This window comes from Microcaecilia unicolor, chromosome 1, assembly GCF_901765095.1.
Source record: "Microcaecilia unicolor chromosome 1, aMicUni1.1, whole genome shotgun sequence".
Classification (NCBI taxonomy): domain Eukaryota; kingdom Metazoa; phylum Chordata; class Amphibia; order Gymnophiona; family Siphonopidae; genus Microcaecilia; species Microcaecilia unicolor.
This window is the reverse complement of record NC_044031.1, coordinates 615906169-615934000: the sequence shown is the minus strand read 5'-3', so window position 1 is coordinate 615934000 and position 27832 is coordinate 615906169. Positions and strand designations below refer to the sequence as shown.

At 45.7% G+C, this 27832-nt stretch overlaps 1 protein-coding gene across 4 annotated transcripts in view; it reads left to right on the top strand.

Annotated features, from left to right (window-relative positions):
• The window catches only part of LOC115480891 (ubiquitin carboxyl-terminal hydrolase CYLD-like), a 103220-nt gene that overhangs the window by 33328 nt on the left and 42060 nt on the right, over nt 1-27832 (top strand). For all 4 annotated transcript variants that reach the window (XM_030219874.1, XM_030219866.1, XM_030219884.1 and 1 more), the window contains exons 5-8: nt 8555-8766; nt 9734-9896; nt 14890-15025; nt 16817-16927. In XM_030219874.1, the coding sequence (XP_030075734.1) occupies nt 8555-8766; nt 9734-9896; nt 14890-15025; nt 16817-16927 (622 nt within the window). The remainder of the gene's footprint in view (nt 1-8554; nt 8767-9733; nt 9897-14889; nt 15026-16816; nt 16928-27832) is intronic.

Genomic DNA, 27832 nt, shown 5'->3' with positions numbered 1-27832 from the left:
GGTGGCTGAAGACAGACAAGTTGTCTGCAGGGATGCCTCTTGTGACCCCGGAGTGGATTGTCGTCACGACGGACGCCTCTTTGACGGGCTGGGGAGCCCACTGCTTGGGAAGGACAGCGCAGGGGCTCGGGTCTCCTGCAGAGGCAAAGTGGTCTATCAACCTCCTGGAACTCAGAGCCATTCGGTTGGCGCTTTTGGAGTTCCTCCCGGTACTGGCGTTGAAGCCAGTACGGGTCCTGTCGGACAATGCCACGGCTGTGGCCTATGTCAACCGCCAGGGTGGTACCAAGAGCGCCCTTCTAGCCAAGGAAGCCATGAATCTATGCCAGTGGGCGGAAGCGAACCTGGAACAGCTGTCAGCTGCCCACATTGCCGGAGTCATGAATGTCAAGGCGGACTTTCTCAGTTGCCATACCTTGGATCCCGGAGAGTGGCAGTTATCGGCTCAGGCGTTCTTGGACATCACGAAGCGCTGGGGCCAGCCGAGCCTAGATCTGATGGCGTCATCGGCCAATTGCCAAGTGCCGCGCTTTTTCAGCAGAGGACGGGACCCTCGATCTCTGGGAGTAGATGCTCTTCTCCAACAGTGGCCGACACAAGAGCTTCTCTATGTGCTCCCGCCCTGGCCCATGTTGGGCAGTGTACTAGACCGGGTGGCAAAGCATCCAGGCCGGATGATCCTGGTGGTTCCGGACTGGCCCAGACATCCCTGGTATGCGGACTTGATCAGGCTCTCAGTGGACGACCCTCTGCGGCTGCCAGTGGAGCAGGGCCTGTTGCTTCAGGGTCCCGTGGTGATGGAGGATCCCTCCCCCTTTGGTCTTACGGCCTGGCTATTGAGCGGCAGCGTCTGAGGAAGAAGGGCTTCTCAGACAAGGTCATCGCCACTATGCTGAGAGCGAGGAAGCGCTCTACTTCTACTGCTTACGCCAGGGTTTGGCGTACCTTTGCAGCGTGGTGTGAAGCAGGCTCACTTTCTCCCTTCACTGCTCCAATTTCTTCAGTGCTGGCGTTCCTGCAAGAAGGTCTGGAGAAAGGCCTGTCGCTCAGTTCCCTTAAAGTCCAGGTAGCGGCTCTGGCTTGCTTCAGGGGCCGCCTGAAGGGTGCTTCCCTGGCTTCGCTGCCAGATGTGGTACGTTTTCTCAAGGGAGTTAATCACCTGCGCCCTCCTCTGCACTCAGTGGTGCCTGCGTGGAATCTCAACCTGGTGCTAAGAGCCTTGCAGAAGCCGCCTTTTGAACCCTTGTCGAGGGCATCTCTGAAAGACCTGACGTTGAAAGCAGTCTTTTTGGTGGCTATCACTTCAGCCAGAAGAGTTTCCGAGCTCCAGGCACTCTCATGTCGAGAGCCTTTTCTGCAGTTCACTGAGGCAGGAGTGACTATTCGCACAGTGCCTTCCTTCCTGCCCAAGATTGTTTCTCGCTTCCATGTGAATCAGCAGCTCTGTCTCCCTTCCTTTCGTAGGGAGGACTACCCAGAGGAATACTCTGCTCTCAAATTTCTGGATGTGAGACGAGTCATCATCAGATACTTGGAAGTGACCAATGATTTCCGGAAATCGGATCATCGGTTTGTCCTGTTTGCAGGTCCTCGTAAGGGTCTGCAGGCTGCTAAGCCTACAGTGGCAAGATGGGTCAAGGAAGCCATTGCAGCGGCTTATGTGGCTGCGGGGAAGGTGCCGCCTATCCAGCTGAAGGCTCACTCCACTAGAGCTCAGGCGGCCTCGATGGCAGAGGCCGGGTCCGTCTCCTTGGAAGAGATTTGCAAGGCGGCAACTTGGGCATCGGCCCATACCTTCTCCAGGCATTACCGCTTGACTGGCTGCTCGGGCGGAGGCCCGGTTTGGAGCTTCAGTGTTGCGGTCAGGGATTTCAATGTCCCGCCCTGGGTGAGTACTGCTTCGGTACATCCCACCAGTCTATGGATTGATCAGCATGATGATATGGAAGGTAAAATTATGTATCATACCTGATAATTTTCTTTCCATTAATCATAGCTGATCAATCCATAGCCCCTCCCAGATATCTGTACTGTTTATATTCTGGTTGCATTTCAGATTCAAGTTTAGTCTTCAGTTCCTGTTCAGGAGGACTTCGTGTTCAAGTTTTTTCAATTGGATTCTTCAAGAGTTGAGACGAGTTTGTGTTACAGTGAGCTGCTGCATTCCTCTCCCCTCCGTTTTACGGGGCTGGATTGAGACATAAATTCTGCCGGCGCTCCCTCCCGCTTCGTGCGGCTGTAGGGCAGCTTTGTACCCCTCCCGCTTCGGCGGTGTTAGGGTCAGTCAGCTCCTCCCGCGGTTGCGGTTGCAGGATAAGCCATATCCCCCCGCATCGGCGGGGTGGTGTCCCTCCCCCGCTCCGCGGGGATGAGCTGGACGGATTCCCCTCCCCCACTTGTGTGGGGATGAGCTGGGTTAATTCCCCTCCCCCGTTTCGGCGGTGGTGAGCTGGGCAGAGTGTCCCTTTGTGGGTGTAATTCTCTAAGTGCTGAGTCCTGCGGATGGAGCTTGGATATCGACATACTGAGGAGTTTCCGGCAGCACATGACCACATATAGGGAGGCAAAAGGATTGCTCTCTATCTCCACCTGCTGGTAGATGGACACAACCCACCAGTCTATGGATTGATCAGCTATGATTAATGGAAAGAAAATTATCAGGTATGATACATAATTTTACCATCTCCATCTCTTGTTTAATAGAGGTCTATAAATTGAGTGGAATGGAATGGGTGTACGTGAATTGCTTGTTTACTCTTTTCTAGAGGAAAATCATGTGAAACAAATCTGATTTCTTTAACTGGATGACCAGAGAACTGGATCAAGAATATGTGGTAGATATTGTGCATTTGAAGTTCACCAAAGCCTTAGATATGGTTCCTCAAATGAGGCTGATGAATAAACTGAGCAGGCTGAAATAGTACCCAAAGTGGTAAACTGGATTAGGTCTTGGTTGACTGACAGACAACAGAGGGTGGTGGTGAACAGAATCGATCAGAGGAAATAAAGGTGAGTAGTGGAGTGCCTCGGACTGGATCTGGGTCTTTTTCTATTCAGTATACTTCATTAACATTGCTGAAGGGTTAGAAGAAAGAGTTTGCCTTTTTGTGTCTGACATGAAGATTTGCCACAGAGTGGATATTCCCCAAGAAGGTAGATAACACGAGAAGTGATTTACAGAAATTAGAAGAATGGTTTAATGTTTGGCAGTAAAATTCAATGTGAAGAAGCGTAGACTGTTGCAGTTAAGGTACAGAAATCCAAAGGAGCTGTATATGATAGGGGACAAGAAGCTGATATGCTTGGACCAGGGGAGGGACCTGGGGTGATAGTGTCTGAGGATCTCAAGGTAGCAAAACAATATGACAAGATGGTGTGCAAAGGCAGAAGGATTCTAGGCTGCATAACCAGCAGAAGAAATGTCCCTGTTCAGGTCGTTGGTGAGGCTCCATTTGTGTTCTGTTTTGGAGGCCATATCTTGCTAAGGACATAAAGACTTGAAGCAGTCCAAAAGAAGATGACGAAAATAATATGGGGTTTGTGCCAAAAGACGTATGAGAAGAGACCTGAAGACCTAACTATGTATACCCTAGAGCAGTTCTTGACCTACTACTACTACTAACAAACATTTCTAAAGCGCTACTAGGGTTACGCAGCGCTGTACAATTCAAACATAGAAGGACAGTCCCTGCTCAAAGAGCTTACAATCTAAAAGACAAGAGAACAATCTAAAGACGAGTGAACAGTTAATCTGATAGGGTGGATAGATTGGGGCATTTTATATTTCTCGAGCGGTTAGGCGCCGAAGGCAGCATTGAAGAGGTGAGTTTTAAGCAGAGATTTGAAGATGGGTAGGGAGGGGGCATGGCGTATGGATAAAGGAAGATTATTCCAGGCATAGGGTGAGGCAAGTCAGAATGAGCGGAGCCTGGAGTTGGCAGTGGTGGAGAAGGGTACTGAGAGAAGGGCTTTGTCCTGTGAGCGGAGGTTGCGGGCGGGAACATAGGGGGAGATGAGGGTGGAGAGGTAGTGAGGAGCCGCAGACTGAGTGCATTTGTAGGTAAGGAGGAGGAGCTTGAATTGTATGTGATATCTGATCGGAAGCCAATGAAGTGATTTGAGGAGAGGGGTGATATGAGTATATCGGTTTTGGCGGAATATAAGACGTGCAGCAGCGTTCTGAACGGATTGAAGGGGGGATAGATGGCTGAGTGGGAGGCCGGTGAGGAGTAAGTTGCAGTAATCAAGGCGAGAGGTAATGAGAGCATGGACGAGAGTTCTGGTGGTATGCTCAGAGAGGAAAGGGCGAATTTTGCTGATGTTGAAGAGGAAGAAGCGACAGGTCTTGGCAGTCTGTTGGATATGCGCAGAGAAGGAGAGGGAGGAGTCGAAGATGACTCCGAGGTTGCGGGCAGATGGGACGGGGAGGATGAGGGTGTTATCAACAGAGATAGAGAGTGGAGGAAGAGGAGAAGTGGGTTTAGGAGGAAAGACAAGGAGCTCGGTCTTGGACATGTTCAGCTTCAGGTGGCGGTTGGACATCCATGCCGCAATGTCGGATAAACAGGCCGATACCTTGGCCTGAGTCTCCGCGGTGATGTCAGGTGTGGAGAGGTATAGCTGGGTGTCATCAGCATAAAGATGATACTGAAAACCATGAGACGAGATCAGCGAGCCCAGGGAAGAGGTGTAGATTGAGAAGAGAAGGGGTCCAAGGACAGATCCCTGGGGAACTCCAACAGATAGTGGGATGGGAGTGGAGGAAGATCCATGGGAGTGTACTCTGAAGGTGCGGTGGGAGAGATAAGAGGAGAACCAGGAGAGGACAGGGCCTTGGAACCCAAAAGAGGACAGCGTGGCAAGAAGTAAATAATGATTGACAGTGTCAAACGCGGCGGAAAGATCGAGGAGGATGAGGATGGAGTAGTGACCTCTGGATTTGGCCAGGAGCAGGTCATTGCAAACTTTAGAGAGTGCCGTTTCAGTTGAGTGCAGAGGGCGAAAACCGGATTGAAGTGGATCGAGGATGGCATGAGAGGAGAGAAAATCAAGGCAGCGGCTATGAACGGCGCACTCAAGTAGTTTGGAAAGGAAGGGTAAAAGAGAGATGGGGCGGTAGTTGGAGGGGCAGGTAGGGTCAAGTGAAGGTTTTTTGAGGAGATGTGTGACAACGGCGTGCTTGAAGGTGTCAGGGACAGTTGCAGTGGAGAGAGAGAGGTTGAGGATGCGACAGATGGCGGGGGTGACAGTATGGGAGATGGTGTTGAGTAGGTTGGTGGGGATGGGATCAGAGGAGCAGGTGGTGCATTTCGAGGAGGAAAGAAGGCGGGAAGTTTCATCCTCGGTGATCTCAGGAAAAGAGGAGAAAGAGACCTGGGTAGGTTGGATGAGGGAGAGGGTTAAAGGGTGAAGAGGAGGTGGTGGCTTGGTCGTGAACTCAAGGTTGATCTTTTGCACTTTGTCGCGGAAATAGTCGGCCAGTGATTGAGGAGAGAGAGAAGGGGGAGTAGGAGCGGGGGGCACTTTTAGGAGGGAGTTAAGGGTGGTGAAGAGACGACGAGGGTTGGAGCTGAGAGAATTGGTCAAATGGGTGTAATAGTCCTGTTTTGCACAGAATAGGGAGGAGTGGAGGGATGATAGCATGAATTTGTAGTGGAGGAAGTCTGAAAGGGTACGAGATTTCCTCCAGAGGCGCTCAGCAGATCGGGTGCAGGAGCGAAGGTAACGGATGCAAGGAGTCAGCCAGGGCTGGGGATTGGTGCGTTTTGTGGGACGGGAGATCGATGGTGCGAGGGTATCCAGAGCAGAGGAGAGAGCGGAATTGTAAGCGGAGACCGCTTTGTCGACAGTTGCGGAGGACGTGATGGAGGGGAGGAGATTAGAGATAGTAGATGATAAGGTGGAGGGGTCAATAGCCTGGAGGTTCCTGGAGGTGGTGGTTAAAGTTGGACGGGGTGGGGGGGGGGGGGGGGTGAAGAAGTGTGAATGTGATCAGGTGATGGTCGGAGAGAGGAAGAGCTGAGACGTGGAAATTGGAGGGTGAGCCGGAGGAGGAGAGGACGAGGTCAAGACAATGGCCGTCACGGTGAGTAGGGGTGGTGGAGCACAGCTGGAGGTTGAAGGAGGATGTTAGGGTGAGGAACTTAGAAGCACGGGGGTCGGATAGGTCATCAGCATGTACGTTAAAGTCTCCGAGAAAGAGGGACGGAGATGAGGGGTCAAGAAAGACAGAGAGCCAAGCATCAAAGTCGGTTAGGAAGGAAGGGAAGGATTTATCAGGGGGGGGCGGTAAATGACTGCCACTCTGAGTGGTAGTGGGTAGAATAGCCGGATGGAATGGGCTTCAAAGGATGAGAAGCAGTGAGACTGCGGAAGGTGGAGGGATTGGAAACTACAGGAGGGTGAGAGTAGTAGCCCAACGCCTCTGCTGCGGCCAACTGGGCGGGGCGTGTGGGAGAAGAGATAGCCTCCATGGCAGAGGGCTGCAACTGAGGCAGAGTCTTCCGGGGAGATCCAGGTTTCGGTTAGGGCGAGCAGTTGAAGGGAGCGAGAGATAAAGAGATCGTGGGTGAGAGACAGTTTGTTGCAGACTGAGTGGGCATTCCACAAAGCGCATGAGAAGGGGAGGGAGGAGGGGGGAAGGAGGGGAATAGAGACGAGATTGGAGACGTCCCGGGATCGTTCGCAGGGATAGGACGGGGACAGGTGAGGGGGACCTGGATTAGGGTTAATGTCTCCCGCGGATAGCAGGAGGAGGAGCAAGAGAGTGCGGAGGAGGGTGGGGGAGGTCGGGCGACGAAGGCGGGGTGTACTTAGGAGGAAAGGGGATGGGTTAATGGCAGGAAGGAAGTGCCAAAGGTTGAGAGCTAGGAAGGAGGAGGGGGACAAGAGGGATGGTGAGTGAGGTGAGGGATGGAGGTGAATAGGGTATTGCGGTGGCGGGCAGGGTGGGAGGGCAGCGGGTAGTTCTAATGGTAGACAGTGGGAGTGGGGGGGGGGGGGGAAGAAGATTAGGAAGGGACAGGGCAAGGAAGAGAACATGGACAGGGGCCATAGGTGGTGATAGGACCTAGTCCTCGGGCCACACCTGGCCTGTCAGGTTTTCAGGATATCCACAGTGCGTATGAGAGATTTACATGCACTGCCTCTTTGGTGTCTCATGCATATTTATTGTGGATATCCTGAAAATCCAACTGGCTGAGTGTGGCCCCGAGGACTGGGTTGAGAACCCCTGCTCTAGAGAAAAGGAGGAAGAGGGGGAGCTATAATACAGACATTTAAATATTTGAAAAGTATTAGTATACAAACAATTAGTATACAAACAATTCTTTTTCAGAGACAGGGAAGCAGTACAACTAGAGGACATGAATTGAGGCTGTAGGGTGGTAGACAGGAGTAATATCAGGAAATACTTTTTCACGGAGCGAGTGGTGGATGCCTGGAATGGAAGACAGGATCAAACAAACCGAGACCATAAGAGCCACTTTTGTTGGAGATCTGGTGGCACAGCGAAATAGTCTGGAGGTAGTGGAGAATAAGATGCAGACTTTGAATTTGAGAGTGGTAAATTTTCCAATGGTCCCTTTATCAGCTAAAGGACTTTTTAAGAAGTATCTTTCGGAGAAGTTTGAGCTCATGGAAGAGGCTATACCACCATTTCATAAATCTTTTATTTGCCATATAAAAGGTGAACATGGAGCCCAAGGAGAAATAGAAACTTTCTCCCCAGATAGTTTAAACTTAACAACTTTTTTGGAGACTTCTCTAGATGATTTTAAAGAAAGAGCTGCTCTCCTTATTACATTTGTATTTGAGTCTGATAAAGACTCAGTACTTACATTGGTTTTTGCCATAAGAAACAGGTTGAGTTTTTGGGCCAAAGAATTTGGATGTTTCCAGATGTCTCTAGGGAGACACAGGAAAAAAGAAAACATTTCCTTACTATGCGGCAGGAAACACTGGCACTTAGTGGCCAGTTTTTTTCTACATTTTCATTCTAAATGTATGTTAAAGTTTAATGAACAGACTTATATTTTCTTGGATCCTAAACAATTGAAAGTATTTTTGGATTCAAAGAAAGTTGTTTTTTCACCATAGCCTTCTGGGTGATAGAATCTTTGTGTCACTAGAATTATTTGATGGTATTGACTTGTAAAGTATCTACTTAGTCGCTTTTCTTTATTTTAAAAAGTTTATTATATTATTATTTAGTTAACATCTGCCACTTTGCTATTGTTTCCTCCCCCTTCTTTGTGGGCTTGGACTTTATTGTTCAAAAAGTGGATTGTTTTCCTGATGTGTTCTTTGTTTTATGCTTATTCTGTTTGAACTTCATAATTTTGCTATAACAAAGTTTTCTTTTGTTATATTATTTGAAAAGCATAATAAAAAAAACGAAGTATATTTGATATACTGGTGATTTTCCTGCCTTCTGTACATAGATCTTCCTGCTTCCTAGACTTAAAACAGTAATCACCTGACTTAATCCCTGTGCGATTTTTCTGCTCGCCCAGTCCTGTGCTGCTCATTATTGTCCTTTCTTTCTATTCTGTAGTGTTGGAGTCAGACTGCAGCCTGGAGCAAAGTTTTGCCATATATGACGAGAAAGATGCCAGAGATCAGGATGTGAGCAGCGCTAGGCCAAGCGCTTTGGGTGTGAACTCCATGGTGCAGATCTTCTTGAATAAAGGAAGCCCTGTCTCGGGGATCATTCGCTGGATCGGGACCCTGCCTACTAGTAATTCTCTTATGGCTGGAGTGGAGTTGGTGAGTAGGGACTAACCAAAAAGAGGGACATATCCTGTGCATCAAAGGCTCCTACCACCACCAGCTCTGTTGATTGGTGCCTGCAAGTGAATTTGCCTGGTTTGGAAATAGCCCACATTTTGGCCAAGGATGCAATTTCCTGCAAATTCTGTGTGGGCTGCAGAGTTTATTTAATTTGATCTATGACCAGGAAAGCGGTTTTATAATTTTAGATTATATAACCCATCTACTTTCCTACTCTTAAGGCCATTCAAAGCCAAGAAAGAAGCAGACAAACTGCAGGAATAATATACAAATAATCAGCAGCATAAGAAGAAACCATTTAAAAGGATATACAAAAGCCTCAGATTTTTCCACCTGTGCCTACTCTGTTCAGCTCTTGGGTGATAGGTCGCAAGATTAGTGCCACATGAAGGCTGGGGGATCAAGGGATGGGTTCTCGAATAAAGGATCATGGAGTTGGGGGGCATACTCTTAGGTGACAGGCTGTGGGATTGAGGGATTAGTTCTTGGGTGACAGATTGTGGCGTTGGGAGATGGGTTCTTGGGTCATGAATCATGGAGCTAGGAATGAGTTGTCATGTGACAGATGTGGAACTGGGAGAAGTTTCTTGGGTGATGGCTCTTGGAGTTGGGGAAAAAGCTCTTGTGTGCAGGATGAATTCTCGAGACACGGATTGGAGGGCTGAGCGTTGTGTAATGGCTCACGGAGCTGAGGGAAGGGCTTTCAAGGTAAGAAGGAGCTCTTGAGTTTTGTGTTGTGACATTGGGGGAAAAAGCTCTTGGGAATGAAAGGTTAGATGAAGGGCTGCAGATGACAGGTCTTAGATATGAGGGAAGGGGTCTTGGGTGATGGGCTGCGAGTGTTACAGAAGGATCCAGTAAAGATGATTTCCATGGGAGGGAGGAGCCATTTAGCTTTCTTCAGATAATGAAGCTGTTGTCTCTCTTGCTCTCTTTTTGGAAGGATGAAGATAAGGGGGTGACTGATGGCAGCCTCTTTGGGAAACAATATTTCTCCTGTCCCCCACAAAGGGGCATTTTTGTGAAACTGCAGTGCTGCCAGCCTGATGTACGCTTCCAGTCTGAAGCTTCTACCCTTCGCCCTGAACTGGGTCTGCCCAGCTGCAGTAAGTTCTCAAATGTGATGGTAGTTTTCCTTTGCAACCTGAGGGATGTGTAAGAGCCTAGGAGCATTCAATGTGTAGTGGGACAGCCTATAGATATTCTCTTAGACATGCAATTATTCTCCTCCATAGTAACATAGTAAATAATGGCAGATAAAGACCACCATGATCCATCAAGACTGCTCAGAAAAGTGGGCAGGATTACTTGGGCCTGACCGTGATCCAACTGTGCTCTTTATTTAAAAATGCAGAAAAGAATACAGAAAGTGCATCAGGCCCGCCAGAAGGAACTTCTTGGCTCCTCGATGTCTGGTCCATCAACACTGATATTGGAAGTACCGACCTCAATGGTTGCCAGGGCTGCGTCTGACACTGGGAGTGCATCATCATCAAGGAGGTCTCCATCTCCCTCAGTGTTGAGCACTGGTAGCAGACCCTGGGACCGATCTGCATGGGACCCAACCAAGGACGTGTGGATTCGATGGTGTCCTCTTTGGCACCGAGGGACCCCGATGTCGAGCGCTGAGCAAAGGCAAGAAGCATCAATATTGGTCCTTGTTGACGCACAGTGCCGGGAGCTCTGGGGCATCGGCGTTGATGGCACTCAAGAAGCGTCAGTGCTGGGAGAACCGAACCCCCTCTGTTATCGTGGCGCCATCGCCTCAGCCCCAACACAGCCAGAATCCAGTGTCTGATTTGGCACTGGCGACTCAGCAGACTGTCTTCACACCAAAACTAGCCCCAATTTTACCAGTGCCTATCCTTGATGACCAATTCTGGGCCATGCTGAGAGAAGTGCTAGCACGTTTATCTTGGTTTCAAAGTGCTCAGGCATTGAGGGTGTTTGCACCAGCCACAGCACTCAGCCACTCTGACCTTGAGGCCCATGCTTCACCTGTGGAGTGGTCCCCAACCCCCTTGCCTTAAGGGGCATCGGCTTTGGTACTTCCCTGTGCATTGCAACTCTCGATATCAGGTGAGAAAGCTTCCTATCTAGAAGTCAGCATACACCTTGGCGCCTGGCCCTGAGTCCTGAATATCCATCCAGCTGGCTGAGGCAGGTACAGACCCAGACATTGCATGAAGACTATTTTGCTAAATCTGATAAAGACCAGTCACGGGAGTCTGAGGAAGAGCTAGGCTGCCTCTTAGAGAAGGGATATTATGGCATACCCTCAGACCCCTCCCCACCTTATGAGGAGGAAATCACCTGAGCCCCTCTCCTTCACCAGTTTCGTCATAAGCTGAAAGGGTTGAACTTAGGACTGAAAGTGATGAACTGGATAAGAAACTGGTTGACCGACAGGTGTTAGTGGGTGGTGGTAAATGGAATCCACTCGGAGGAAAGGAAGGTGAGCAGTGGAGTTCTTCAGGGGTCGGTGCTGGGGCCTATTCTGTTTAATATGTTTGTGGGAGATATTGCTGAAGGGTTGGAAGGAAAGGTGTGCCTTTTTGCGGGTGACACGAAAATAGCCAATAGAGTGGATATCCTGGAGGGAGTAGAAACGATGAGAAGGGATCTCCGAACATTAGAAGTATGGTTGAGGGTCTGGCAGTTAAAATTTAATGCAAACAATACTGGGGGAAAATCAGGCATGTGACCGACGTGGGGCGGAGCAGGATGGCGGCGGTACCATCTGTCTGCATCGGTGACTAGCTCAACGCTGCTGGAGATTGAAATTACTCTTGGGGTTTTTCCTTTTAAAGATTTTTTTCCTTCTTTATACCTGTACGATGCCGTACACCAAGAGAAAGGGGACCGTTAGACCGGCGGCCCAGTCGGCGCTAACATCAACGCCCGCCCAGCAGAAGCTTGACCAGTTCCTTATGCGACACTCCACTGTTCAGCAGATTGGAGGTCCTGCTGATATTACGGCGGTAGGAGATGCCGAAATCTTGGGTATAGACACGTCGTTGTCTCCTCCAACTCTTTGCCCACCTTTGCAACCAGCGACGCTCGACTTCAAGGGAGGATCGCCGACACCGGAAGTCGGAGTAAGCGCTCCACCGTTGGGCCAGAAAGTCGGTTTGTTTGCCGGGGCTTCCCTACCATCGGAGCCAGAGGGCATAATTGCTCTACAGGAGAGACCAACAACATCTAAGGCCTCGAATGCAAAGGTAACGCTGGAGACGATATGGGAGGTACTCCAGCGTTTGGATAATACGATGAGGACTTCAACCATCAAGATTGACTTTCTGACTGAAAAGGTACAGAATTTAAATACTGCATTTACTATAATGAAAACTGAGGTCAATGAGCAAATAAATCTTTTGAATATTGATTCCACCAAAATGAAAGAAACAACTGTTAAGCTGATACAGGACAATACACTAATTCACAACAGGCTTGAATACTTTGAAAACTTCAACCGAAGATTGAATCTTCGATTGTTAAATTTTCCTAGGATATTAGTGTATTCACCTATGGATATTTTTAAAAGATATTTGGTGGAAAACTTAAAGTTTGCCTCTGATAATATTCCACCTCTGAATAAAATTTATTATTTACCATCAAAAAGAACAAACGATGAGCCACAGATTCCACAAAGTGACTTAAATGTTTCAGAACTCTTGGAAACCTCTTTGACCTCTATAACTGACAGGCAAACCCTTTTGGTATCATTTGTGTTTCAACAGGACTTGGAGCTGGTGAGAAAACTGGCTCTAAGAAATTTGCAAAACCCTTTTTATGGGGGAAAAGTCTGGGTTTTCCCAGACGTCACTAAAGTTACACAAAAAAAAAGAAAGGAATTTTTGTTGCTACGACCTGCTGTTTTGACATTGGGGGCCTCTTTTAATTTAAACTATCCATGTAAATGCATTATAAAATATATGGATGTAAAATATGTTTTCTTTGTACCGGATCACTTAAAACAATTTATTGCACAAAAAAATATTATGAAAGCTGTTTGAAGCCAATCTGTATTAAATCTAGGGAAAGTAATGAAGATTTACAGTGGTAATATCCGTTAAGCCTTACTTTATTATTTGCTATTTTTTGTAATCTCTTCTCCTGAGTTATCGGCATACTCCCCCCGTTATGGTGGTCTAAGATAAGATGTTTTTTCTTTTGATTTCTTGTAAGAAATTTTCTTTGTAAGTCAATTAATCTGTCTTTCTTGCTCAAGTATAAAAGCTTGTAAAATGTTTAAAACGATAAATAAAAGATTAAAAAAAAAAAGAAGAAGTATGGTTGAGGGTCTGGCAGTTAAAATTTAATGCAAACAAAACTGGGGGAAGAATCGATAGGTTTCTCTTACATGATTATTATAAAGAAAACTTTAGAAACCGAATGTATACTGTCAGCTCATTAACTCTTGGACATTTAACGTAGTGTGTACTAGTGTTCAATGGTGCTCAGAATAAGGTGCATGAATTTAAGCCATAAGAATGCTTTCATCACCACTGGTAATCCCCATCATTGCACCAGCCTTCCCTACCTTCCTGCTGGTAGAGCTATAAACATACTCTCTACACTAGTTGCTTGGCTTAGCCATATAGACGATATCAATACAGAGGGTGGGCTGGGTATACCAGCGGGTAGAATGGCTATCCGTTCTATTACTTCCTTTTTTTCTTTTTAGTATGCTTGTGTTAGTGAAATAATAATGTGAAAAATAAATAAATAAATAAATAGTGAGTGACATTAAAGCCATTATACTCGTATCCCTTGGATTTGGAGAACGAGCCCAGGGCTAAGATGTTCGAGGTCCTGGACTACAATTTTCCTCCTTGAGAGGCTGTGATGGTCCTGCTTCATTAGATCTTACGGGATGTTCAAGTGAAGAACTGGGAGTACCCTCTGTCGGCCCTGTCCACCCCAAGAAGATTGATACATGTACCGGATTCAGTCTTCCTCTGGGTTTGATAGGCCCCAGTTGTCTCATCATAATTAGGGCCAGGAATTCTAGGGATTATGCTTCAGTGCCCCCTGGCAGGGAAGCTAGAACCCTGGATTCTTTTGGGCAGAAGATGTATCAGGCCTCCATGCTCATCTCCCATATCCAATCATACCAGCTCTACATGAGCCTGTACTTGCGGTCCTTGGTGTGCAGTATGTCTGATTTGGCACTCTCTCTCCCACTGGAGCAGGCTGAATCTGTTTGCCAGCTGGTCAAACAGCAGAAGGCATGTCGTAAGTTCTTGGCCAGAGGTGCCTACAATACTTTTGATATGGCCTTTAGGATATCTGTCCAGAGTATAGCGATGTACAGACTCTCATGACTGCATGTCTGTGACTTGAAGACCCAGCAGCTCACAGGGCCGCATTAAAGAGATCGTTCTCTCTCCGCTCCCTGGCAGAGACAGGAAAATCCAGTACCTTCAGACTTGGTTTGAAATCCAGGGCCAGTCAGAGCCCAGGGCATCAATTTTGAAAGTAGCTGCCCTATGGTACTACAGGTTGCCTTTCCATAAGCTGAAACTGGAAGAGAGTCTTTCTGCAACAGCTTTAAAACTCAAAACAAGCACCATCTGCAGGCCAATTAGGAGAAATATACGTCATGAAATAATACAGTTTTCTGGCTCAGAAACCCACTGTTTCATTACACCTACTTTTATCACCACTGTGAGCAAATGCTTTTGGTGCATTTGTTTCTGCATTGTTTGAGGGGTTACCATTGTTTTCCATATTATCTGACATTTTTCATTTATCTGACAACGGGTTGGTCCCTTTTAGGTTGGATAATCGAGACTTTACTGTATAACAGAGAATAGACACTCCAGTTGTCCTATATTTATAAACATCAGCTAATAAAACCCACATGTCTGTGATTACACCTGCAACTTCAAATCTATTTTTATTTTAATGTATTTTTACTTTTTATTTCAGTAAATTATATACCCTGATACAGCCTCAGGGCGAAACAAGTATTATAGACTGTGGATAGAGTTTGTGATTTTTATGGATGTTTGCTCATATCACCATTGTATATCTTTTCAGGTCTTGTGTCTGTCTAATCTCTTGTGAGACACTGATGTCTTCTTGGTGTTTTAGGTGGCCTGGAGCATTCTGAAGTGCTGGAAAATTCACCTCCACTCAGGAATGGACTAGCAGAAAATGTTTTGCATGGCAGGATGAAGGGCATCCAAGGGCACTGCAATTCCTGCTACATTGATGCCGCACTCTTCAGGTATAGGTCATGCAGCCTTTTAGTCCTCTTGCAGACCAGCCTTCCTCCCAGCACCAGCCCTTAGCAAATCCAGGGGTCTGAAAAAAACACAAGAAAAATCTGAGCCAGGTGGATTGGGTGCTGACAATAATAACATAACATAACATAGAACATAAAGTGCTCAAGCTGGGGAAACATTGTTAATAATCACAGGGATCCACAAACATTTTTACAAACCATCTGCCTATCAGCAGAGCACCATGTTATACTCACTACTCAAGCTCCTGGAGTCCAGACATATTCCTGCTCATTTAAGACAACTGGATTTCATGTCAGATCCTGTGTGAGGCTCACCCCCCCACCCCAAACACACACACAGTTCTTGTTAATGCTGTGCAGAGCCCACCCTCCTTGCAGTTGTGTTTTAATGCTTTGTGAGGCAATCTGGCCAAACTCTCTGCCCAGTAAAGATATAAGAAAAAGGATATCACTTCTTCAAAGATAAATTTAAACAAAGGGGCCTCAACTGCCCAGGGCTGAGTTCAAGTGTTAACTTGAAAGAACATTCACAGCTCCCAAAAGGGCTTCTCTTATCAGCCCAACAAGGTGAAATGCAAAAACAGGAGTGGAAAACAACTCTCCAGCAAACAAGGAGAGAAAACACCACTGCTGAAAAAAGCTATCTCACCTTATCTGCAAATACAAAAATGGCTATATGCTTTGTAGTATCCTTTTTACTTCATCTTTCATATAGTCTAAGTTTTCTTCCAACCACCATGTCCAACGAAGAGCAGCCACATAATAAATCCTAAACCCAAACAAGGGCTCCCTTGTTTCATGACCTGCTATGGTACAGCATTGTGATGAGAGAGGACACGTTTTTGCTGAAGTTAAATGTATGTTAATAGATCATATTAAGGAAAATCATCATGATGGAAATATTTCTAGGTTGCTGTGACAGCACAAGCAGCAGTGGATTCACCGTTTACAGAATGTAGCTCCAGAGGGTCTTAATGGCCCTATAGAATGGGATGCTTTTTTCTAAATTTCACATGATTGGTCAATTTTATCTGGTTTCTCCTGATTGGAGGATGATCTGGAAACATCTTTTAATACCGGTTGCCATTTTGGGAAAATTAAGTAGAGTAAGTTCCTCCTCCTGAAGCAGGTCATGAAACAAGGGGGGATTCTGTGTGTGGCTTTTTTTTTCTTTGTACTGTAGCAGATTTTCCCTGGGTGTTTTGAGGGAGGAGGCAATATTCTTGGAGATTATTTTGGGGTTGTAGCCTTTCTGTTCGAAGGATGCAGTAAGGGTTTCAAGGTGTCTGTCTCTGTCCCCTGGGTCAGAACAGATACGGTGGTATCTTGTGGCTTGGATGTAAATAATGGATCTTTTTGTATGCGAAGGGTGGAAGCTGGAGTTGTGGAGGTAGCTGCATTTGTCTGTGGGTTTCTTGTATATGGAGGTTTGTATTTATCCATCGCTAGTTGAGACTGTGGTGTCCAAAACATTGACTTTTTCTGGGGAGTAGTCAATTTTGAATCTGATTGTAGGATGGTATGTATTGAAGGAATTGTAAAATTGTTTCAGAGTTTCTTCCCCCTTTGAGGCCCCTTTGTTTAAATTTAGCTTTGAAGAGGTGATATCCTTTTTCTTATATCTTTATTGGGCAGAGTTTGGACAGATTGCATTTTCATGTATTTGCCTTCCAATGTCTTTTTTGATTGAATGCTTTGTGAGGCCCACATCTTAATGTACTCTGTATATAGCCCTTCAGTTTAAGGATGTGTGGGGTTGAATTTCTTCTACAGCCTATTCTCTTGCACCTCCGTGCTGGACTCCATGCTCTTCAAACCCTCCCAGCCCCCTGATGATCATATCCAGATGATCCTGCGAAATGAGATTGTCAACCCCCTCCGTAGGTAAGTGAACTTGGATACTTAAAAACTGAAGTGGTGGATTGATTTGGGTGTTAATGACTTCGATGTTTGAGTGTGCTCAGGTATTTAATAGCAACAGCGGTGGGTGTACTCAGACATTAATGATTGCATTGGGTGTGCTGGGTTGATAATTTCTACAGTAGATGTATGTGGGTTTTTATAATTGCTGTGGTGAATGTGTTCAGGTATTACAATCTGCTGTGTTGAATTTACTAAAGCTTTAATAACTATGACACTAACGAGGTCATTTTAGAAGCATCTAGATGTATAAATGACATTTATACATCTATTCCGTACAATGGCATTTATACATCTATACATTTATGCATCTATTCCGTACAATGGCGGAAAAAAGACCAACTCAAACCATCTGATCCTATAACAATCAACACCAGAGGACGAATTGATAAGGAAACCTTCTGGCAACAAATCTGTGATGACAATTGGTCAACAGATCCAAACTCAAACCACTTCCTTGCAGAATGGGACCAAAGGTGCAAACTTATTCTGGATGAAATCGCTCCGCTACACTCCAAAACATTACATACACTGAAAAAACCCTCACCATGGTTCACCGAGGAACTAAAAAAACTAAAGAAACAAACCAGGAAACTAGAAAAAACTTGGAGCAAATCAAAAGACGATCTTACCCTGAATGCGTGGAAACAAACACATAAGAAATACAAAAATGGTATTAAACGTGCCAAAAGAACATATTACACAAAACAAATCACAGCCACCGGAACAGACATAAAAAAGCAATACAAAATTATAAAGAATCTTCTCAACACGACTCCAGTAACAGCATCATCCTCAAAGTGTCCATCCGCCGATCAGTTGGCCAAACACTTCCGTTAAAATCATCAATCTGTGCAACACAATTCCCCATGATGACGCCAACATCAATATTTTCCTTGACGAACCGGACCCCAGCTTAGAAGAAATCCCGGCAGACCGCTACTGGACAGACTTCACCCCCCTCAGCACTAAGGAAATCTCCATAGCGCTATCCAAACTCTCCAAGTCTTACTGCCAACTGGACCCATGTCCCAACTACTTAATGAAAAATGCCCCAGCATGATTCATTACGGACCTTACCACCCACCTAAATTTTCTACTTCAACAAGGCTCCTTTCCCTCCGAACACAGCAATATTCTACTCACACCAATACCGAAAAACCCCAAGAAACCAGCGAAAGATATCTCTAACTATCGACCTGTGGCCTCCATCCCTCTTCTAACCAAGCTGATGGAAAATAGAATGACCTCCCAATTGAACGATTTCATACAAAAGTTGTCCATACTGCATGAGTCACAATCGGGTTTTTGACCTACACACAGCACAGAAACAGTATTACTCACCCTAATATCCAAGTTCAAACAAGAAATCTCAATAGGCAACAAAATATTTCTTCTGCAGTTCGATCTATCCAGCGCATTTGACATGGTAGACCACAATATTCTCACAAAACTACTGGACAAACTAGGAATTGGTGGTAACATCATCAAGTGGATAAAAAGTTTCATCACCACCAGAACTTATCAAGTCAAATCAACCTCATCAATATCGTCTGCGTGGTCATCAAAATGTGGAGTCCCCCAAGGATCGCCTCTATCCCTGATCCTCTTCAACCTTATGATGATCCCTCTGGCTAAATCTCTATCCAAATCTGGCTTAAACCCCTTCATCTATGCAGATGACGTCACCATATTCATCCCTTTCCAATCCAACCTAGCAGAAATCACGGATAAAATAATCACTGGCATGAACATCCTAACCTCCTGGGCTAATGCTTTCAAGATGAAATTGAAAAAGGAAAAAAAATCAATGCTTGATCCTCTCATCACAACACTCCACTTTTCTCCCAACCACCCTGATCACCCCAGACATTACAATATCCGATAATCTAAAGATCTTTGGAGTAACTTTAGACAGCCACCTAACTTTAGAAACTCATGCAAAAACCTTGACGAAAAAGATGTTCAACATGATGTGGGTATTGAAAAGAGCAAAACCATTCCTCCCACAAAAAACTTTCCGCAATCTGGTACAATCCACAGTACTCACCCATGCTGATTACTGCAACAGCATATTCATTGGCTGCAAAGCCCAAATCCTGAAAAAACTACAAACCGCCCAAAACACAGCAGCCAGACTCATTTTTGGTAAATCACGATTTGAAAGCGCTACACCACTCCGTGAAAAACTCTACTGGCTCCCTATCAAAGAACGAATAAACTTCAAAGTCCACACACTGATCCACAAGATCCTCCACGGAGAATCCCCAAGTTACATGACCAATTTGATCTATCTCCCAGCCAGGAACGGGTCCAAATCTTCTTGAACATATCTCTTTTTTTATCATCTTTTTATTGGTTATAAATTCCCATTACAGATAATCAATTCAGGCTAACAGAGCCAACTAACCATTCCACATATAGGCCACATCACAATTCTCGAACATATCTCAATCTTCACCTTCCCAGCTGCAAAGGTCTCAGATACAAAACCTACTACGCATCCAACTTCTCCGTTAAAGGCAGCCAACTTTGGAACGCCATACCAAGATACATCCGAACAACCACTGAACACCTACCTTTCCGAAAGTTACTGAAAACTTACCTCTTCAAACAAGCCTATCCAAATGATCCAACTTAATTCGCGAACCACTCCTCTCCTCCAATACTACCAATACCTTAATCCCTCCCACCACATCCCTTCCTATTGTCCTACTCCACACAATTGTGCTATCTCTGTGATACTTTGTTACCAAACATTGTAAGCTGCACTGAACCTGCTACTGAGCGGGAAAGAGCGGGGCATAAATGCTACAAATAAATAAATAAATACATTTATATGTGACCTACATATGCAAATACGTTTAGAAAGCTGCTATTGTATGTAGAACCTTCTGGATACAGAGATTTAGAGGGGAGTGGCAGGGTTGTGGATTGGGTGGCCTAAAAATAGATGTCCTTCCCATTTTGCAATAGGAAGAGACAATTAAATTGAAAAATGTAGCCATCAGCTTTTGCACTTAAGCTGAGGCATGTGAAAGTGCCAGCTCCTAGTTAAGACCTGAGGTTTCAATTAAGAGGGAGGTGCAAAAGCTGACCCCCATCCCCATGGCCCCTCCATTGGCTGTTACTGGGGTCTCCCTGGTGTGTAATGGTGTCAGGAGCAATCTTACACTCTCCCACACACATATCCCACCTGCCCTCAGTCTCTCTCTCTCTCTCTCTCTCTCTCTCATATATATCCCAGCTGCCTCCTTCACATACCACCTGCTCTACCTTTGTTGTCTGAGCATTTTATTTTTCCATTCACTTTGGTGCTAGTTGGGCATATTTTCAAAGCACTTAGCCTTCCAAAGTTCCATAGAAACCTATGGAACTTTGGAAGGCTAAGTGCTTTGAAAATATGCCTCAGTGTCTCTTCAGCTTTTTTTCCCTGTCTTTGCAGTGTCTCCTGTCCATTAGACATTTCTCTGTGTCCTTGTGCATTGCTCCCTCCATTCCCAGCATCTCTCTGTCCTTTCTCTCCCTTTCTGCCCAAACCCCTTACTTTAGGGCTAGTATCTCTCCTGTTCACTTCTTTGCTTCCCTCCCCCCCCCCCCCCCCCCCCAATGCAGACAGCAGGGAAAATGAATCAGAGACAATCTCAACCGGGAAGTAAGCTTTGCAGGTTATGTGATGTGAATTGGTCAGTCTTGGGGAGAGAAGGGAAAGTGAACCAGAAAGAATCCCATCCAGGAGGTAAGCTTCAGGAGTCACATGATGTGAATTGGTCAAGTTCGGGGAAAGAAGTGAGAGAGAAGCTTCAGGTTCATGTGACGTGAATCAGCCAAGCTTAGGGAGAGCAGGGAAATTGAATCAGAGAGAACCCCAACCGGGAGGTAAGTTTCGATGGTCACATGATGTGAATTGGTCAAGCTCAGGAAGAGAAGGGAGGGAGAATCCCAACCAGGAGGTAATCTTCGGGGGTCACATGATGTGACTTGGCCAAGCTTGGGAAGAGAAGGGAAAGTGAACCAGAGAGAATCCCAACCAGAAGGCAAGCCTGCAAAATAGCAACAACAGTCTGCCACTAACCACACAATCGAGCACTGAGCAGAGATCTCCCATTAATATTATGATTCCATTTTTAGTAGTCTGCTTAATCTGTTACCATTTCTTAGTCTCGTTTATCATCCTAATCAGATGCACAATAGTATACTCTACTGATCCCTATTGCATATGGAGTTTCACTTTCTATCCATACTGTAGAGATTTCAGAATGAGTTTGTTTACTGCACAGTTTGTATCCAGCCTGACTCAGTGTAATTCTTAACACATAGTGCCACACCATCACTTCAGTCTACTCTGTTACTTCGATTCACTTTGTACTGTGGTATCTCAATATCCCATTTGTTATCCTCTTTCCATCAGATCTCTGAGATACTAATTATCTGTATTTTTATTAAGTGCCATGCATTCTAATTTGCCAGCCTTATTTTTCTAGACTTCAATATTTGTATAGATACCCCTAAATCAAGCATGGTACCGGAAGATTGGAGGGTGGCCAATGTAACGCTGATTTTTAAAAAAAGGTTCCAGAGGAGATCAGGGAAATTATAGACTGGTGAGCCTGACGTTGGTGCCGAGCAAAATGGTAGAGACTATTATAAAGAATAAAATTATAGAGCATATTCAAAAGCATGGATTAATGAGACAAAGCCAACATGGATTTAGTGAAGGGAAATCTTGCTTCACCAATCTATTACATTTCTTTGAAGGGGTGAACAAATATGTGGATAAAGGTGTACCGGTATTTTCAAAAGGCGTTTGACAAAGTACCTCATGAAAGACTCCAGAGCAGGGGCGTAGCCACGGGCGGGCCCTGGTGGGCCTAGGCCCACCCAATTTGGGGTCAGGCTCGCCCAGCAGCAGTGTTCCTGACAGCGATTCCAGTCGCAGGCTCCGCTCGCAGTCGCAGCGATTCCCACACGCTGCCTGCAGGCTGCCGCTCAACAATCTCCTTGCGCTATTAAAGCACTAACCCGGAAGCCTCTCCTCTGCAGAGTAGAGACTTCCGGGTTAGCGCTTAGTAGCGCAAGGAGATTGTTGAGCGGCAGCTGGCAGGCAGCGTGTGGGAATCGCTGCGACTGCGAACGGAGCCTGTGACTGGAATCGCTGTCAGGTCCAGGAACACTGCTACTGGGCGGGCCTGCAAGGAGGGTGAGGGAAGATGAGGTGAAAGTTGCTGCATCTGCACGGGGGGAGGGATGATGGGGAAAAGATGTCGCATGGGGGAGGGAAGACGGGGGACAGCAGCTGCACAGGGGGAAGGGAAGATGGAAAGATGAGGCATGGTTGGTTGGTTGATGGGTAGGTGGGAGGGAGGGAGGGGGAGATGCATGGGGAAGAAGGGAGAGATGCAGCAAAGGGGTGGAGGGGTGAGGAAGGGAGAAGTCTTGGCTGTGTATGAGGTGGAGGGGAGGCAGACATGCTGCATAGAGAGGGGATAGGTGATGAGGGTGAGAAATGGTGGGCATAGAGGTGGAGAGGAGGGAGAAATGGTGGGCATAGGGGTGGAGGGAAGGGAGAAATGTTAGACATGATGGTAGAGGGGAGGAAGGGAGAGATGCATTGGAAGGAGAGAGAGATGTTGGATCAGAACACAAGGGAGAGGAATGTTGGACATGATGGTAGAGGGGAGGAAGGTAGAGATGCTGTATGGGAAGGGGAGAGAGATGCTGGACTCAGAACACAAAGGAGAGGGAGAGAGAGATAGACATGGGGGTGGATGAGAGGAAGGGAGAGGTACACAGTAGGTGGTGAGGGGGGGAAATGGGCCAATGGGGAGAGGACAGGAATGAAGAGAGAAGGGGGCAGGAAAATATAAGGCTACCAGGGTGGGGTGGGGAGGCGATCAGATGCTGGTTAGAAGGGTGGAGGGAGGAAGACGATGGGAATGGTGGAACCCTGTGGGAGAGGCCAAGAGGGAGAGGAGGGGGTGGCAAGGAAATGAATGAGAGATAGTGATTACAGAGGGTAGAAATATGGTAATGGGGAGTAGATTAAAGATAAAGGAGAAAGTAGGGATGGAGAGGAGTAAGATGGGGAATGGGAGAGCTAGTGGGTAAAAGAAGAAGATGGAAATTTGATAGGTAGTTGAAAAGTAAAAAGGAGACGAAAAAGGGTGAGAGAGAGGCAGAAAAGAGCTAAAAAGGAATGATCAATATGTCAGAGGCAGGAATAGTAAGGGAATAGACAGGAGAGAGGAGAAAAGACAAATGGACTGCAGCCGCTTGAAGAAGAATTAGCAGATGACAGAGAGGAAAGCAGAAAAGAGAAATTGGAACCAGCAAGATGGAAAAATAAAATGTCCAGACAACAAAGGTAGAAACAAAGCATTTTATTTTGAATGTTTTAAATGGAATATATTAGCTTTTGGAAATGTGCATAGCAAACGTCTTTCTATTGTGTTCTGTAGAAAAGGAAATGCATCTCTGTTTTATGTCTCCAGTGTTGCAGTAATGCTATGTTTAACTTCTTAGGGTTCCCTTTCAATTTTTGTCTAAATATTTTTATTTCTGATTTGTGATCCCTTGTTCTGTATTTGGTGAGGGTCTGTTGGTGTGATAGTAATGGCAGGTGGGAGATTGGAGGAGAGGGAATCGGGGAGGGGAGCCCTCCTTTATTTTCTGACCTGGGCCAAGTAGGTCGGGAAAGAGCGGGGTATAAATGCCATAAATAAATAAACAACACCAGTCTTAACCCTTGCTGTATAGCTGGCGAGGATTCCCAGGCATCCCCAGCTAAGGACCTCTTCCAAAGGCGGCCAGAACTCCCTTCTACCAAGCTCTGGCAACAGCATCTTTGAGCCATCGACAGCTAAGCATGTGTGGGGTGCTGGCATCAGTGGCTTAGGGTCATTGCTGCTGCCTGCCAAGCTTGGTAAAAGAGAGTTCTGGCCACCTTCAGAGAAAGTCTTCAGCTGACTGAGCTTGAGAATCCTCATTAGCTAAAGCATTTATATTTTGAGATGGAGGTAGGGCTCAGGCCCACCCAAAACTGGCTGTCTGGCTACGCCACTGCTCCAGAGGAAATTGGAGAGTCATGGGATAGGAGGTAGTGTCCTATTGTGGATTAAAAACTGGTTAAAGGATAGAAAACAGAGAGTAGGGTTAAATGGTCAGTATTCTCAATGGAGAAGGGGTCTGTGCTGGGACTACTGCTTCTTAACATATTTGTAAATGATCTAGAGATGGGAGCAACTAGTGAGATAATCAAATTTGCTGATGACACAAAGTTATTCAAAGTTGATAAATCGCAACAGGATTGTGACAAATTATGAGGACCTTATGAGACTGGGCATCTAAATGGCAGATGAAGTTTAATGTGAGCAACTGCAAAGTGATGCAAGTAGGAAAGAGGAATCCAAAATATAACTACGTAATGCAAGGTTACACATTAGGAGTCACCAACCAAGAAAGGGATCTAGGTGTCATCGTTGATGATATGTTGAAACCTTGTGCTCAGTGTGTGGCGGTGGTGGCTAATAAAGCAAATAGAATATTAGTTATTATTAAGAAAGGAATGGAAAACAAAGATGAGGATGTTATAATGCCTTTGCATCACTTCGTGGTTCAACTTCACCTTGAATATTGTGTCAATTTTGGTAACCATATCTCAAAAAAGATATAGTGAAATTAGAAAAGGTACAAAGAATGGTGACAAAAATTATAAAGGGGATAGAATGATTTCCCTATGAGGAAAGGCTAAAGTGACAAGGGCTCTTCATCTTGGAGAAAAGACGACTGAGGGGAGATATGATAGAGGTCTTCTATAAAATAATGATTGGAGTAGAATGGGTAGACATGAATCACTTGTTTACGCTTTCCAAAAATACTAGGACTAGGGGGCATGCGATGAAGCTACAATGTAGTAAATTTAAAACGAATCGGAGAAAATGTTTCTTCACTCAATGTGTAATTAAACTCTGGAATTCGTTCCCAGAGAATGTGGTAAAGGTAGTTAGCTTAGTGGAGTTTAAAAAAGGTTTGGATGGCTCCATTGACCATTATTAAATGGACTTGGGGAAAATCCACTATTTCTGCGATAAGCAGTATAGAATGTTTTGTACTTTTTTGGAGATCTTGCCAGGTATTTGTGACCTAGATTGGCCACAGTTGGAAACAGGATGCTGGGCTTGATGGACCTTTGGTCTTTCCCAGTATTGCAGTACTTATGTACTTATGTGCATGGTGGCGAGCATACATGAACATTAATGAAACCTAAACATAGAAAAATGTAGGCAGATAAAGGCCAAATGGCCTATCCAGTCTGCTCATCCATGCCATCTGTTCTCCCTGTCACTTCCTTAGAGATCCTGTGTACTTGTCCTAAGCTCTCTTGAATTAAGATACTGTTTTTATCTACACCACTTCCACTGGGAGGATGTTCCATAAATTCACCATCCTTTCCATGAAGTATTTCCTCAGGTTACTTCTGAGTCTGTCCTGTGCCCCCTTGTACCAGAGCTTCCTTTCAATTGAAAGAGACTCGCCTCCTATACATTTATGCCGCATAGGTATTTAAAATCTCTATCAAATATCCCCTCTCCTGGCTTTCTTTCAAAATATATATCTTTAAGTCTGTCCCCATACGCTTTACAACAAAGACCACTGACCATTTCATTAGCTGCCCTCTGGACTGACTCCATCCTATTTATATCTTTTAGAAGGTGCGGTCTCTGGAATTGTACAGAATATTCTAAACAAGGTCTCACCAGTGTCTTATACAGGGGCATCATCACCTCCTTTTTCCTACTTGGCCATTCCTCTCCCTGTGCACTCAAGCATCCTTCTAGCTTTCACCATTGCCTTTTCTACCTGTTTGGACACCTTAAGATATCACATATGATCACATCCAAGTTCCGCTCTTCTTTCGTTCACAAAAGTTCTTCACCCCTAAACTTTACCATTCTCTTAGGTTTTTGCAGCCCAAATGCATGACCCTGTATTTTTTTTAGCATTAAATCTAAGCTGCCAAATTCCAGACCATTCCTCTAGCTTTGCCAAGTCCTTCTTCATGTTACCCACAGCATCAGGGGTGTCTACCCTATTGCATGTTTTGGTATCATCTACAAAGAGGCAAACCTTACCAGACATTGCCCTTCAGCAATATTGCTCACAGAAATGTTAAAAAGAACCGGCCCAAGAATCGAACCTTGCGGCACACCACTGGTAACATTCTTTTCCTCCATTTACCACTACCCTCTGTTGTCTTCCTAACCCAGTCAGTCACTTTAGGGCCCATACCAAGGGCATTCAGTTTATTATTAGTCTTTTACACGGAACCGTGTCAAAGGCTTTGCTAAAATCTAAATACACTACATCTAGTGCTCTCTGTTGATCCAAATTTCTGGTCACTCAAACAAATTAAGCAGATTTGTCTGACGAGACCAGCCTCTAGTGAAACCATGTTGCCTCGGATTCTGTAATCCATTGGCTTCCAAAAACTGTACTGTTCTCTGTTTTAAAAGTGTTTCCAGTAATTTACTTACCACAAAAGTCAGATTTACCGACTGTGAGTCCCAACCTCTTCCTTACTTCCACTTTTTTGGAGAGGGACTATATTTGCTCTTCTCCAGTACTCCGGGACCATTCCAGACTCTAGAGAAGTATTGAAAAGGTCAGCCAGTGGAACCATTAGAATTTCCCTAAGTTCCTTCAGTACCCTTATAAGAACATAAGAATAGCCATACTAGATCAGACCAATGGTCGATCTAGCCCACTATCTTGCATCCAGCATTGGCCAAACCTGGCAGAAACCCAATTAGCACCATTCCATGCTACCAATCCCAGGAAAGCAGTGGCTTCCCCCATGTCCATTTCCTCCAGGAACTTGTCCAAACCTTTTTTTATACCCATATACAGTGGGGGAAATAAGTATTTGATCCCTTGCTGATTTTGTAAGTTTGCCCACTGACAAAGACATGAGCAGCCCATAATTGAAGGGTAGGTTATTGGTAACAGTGAGAGATAGCACATCACAAATTAAATCCGGAAAATCACATTGTGGAAAGTATATGAATTTATTGCATTCTGCAGAGGGAAATAGTATTTAATCCCTCTGGCAAACAAGACCTAATACTTGGTGGCAAAACCTGTGGCAAGCACAGCGTCAGACTCTTCTGTAGTTTGATGATGAGGTTTGCACACATGTCAGGAGGAATTTTGGTCCACTCCTCTTTGCAGATCATCTCTAAATCATTAAGAGTTCTGGCTGTCGCTTGGCAACTCGCAGCTTCAGCTCCCATCCATAAGTTTTCAATGGGATTAAGTCTGGTGACTGGCTAGGCCACTCCATGACCCTAATGTGCTTCTTCCTGAGCCACTCCGTTGGTTGCCGTGGCTGTATGTTTTTGGGTCATTGTCGTGCTGGAAGACCCAGCCACGACCCATTTTTAAGGCCCTGTCGGAGGGAAGGAGGTTGTCACTCAGAATTGTACGGTACATGGCCCCATCCATTTTCTCCCATTGATGCGGTGAAGTAGTCCTGTGCCCTTAGCAGAGAAACACCCCCAAAACATACATTTACACCTCCATGCTTGACAGTGGGACGGTGTGTCTTTGGGTCATAGGCAGCATTTCTCTTCCTCCAAACACGACGAGTTGAGTTCATGCCAAGAGCTCAATTTTGTCTCATCTGACCACAGCACCTTCTCACCAATCACTCTCGGCCATCATCCGGTGTTCACTGGCAAACTTCAGACGGGCCGTCACATGTCCTTCCGGAGCAGGGGGACCGTGCGGGCACTGCAGGATTGCAATCCGTTATGTCGTAATGTGTTACCAATGGTTTTTCGTGGTGACAGTGGTCCCAGCTGCCTTGAGATC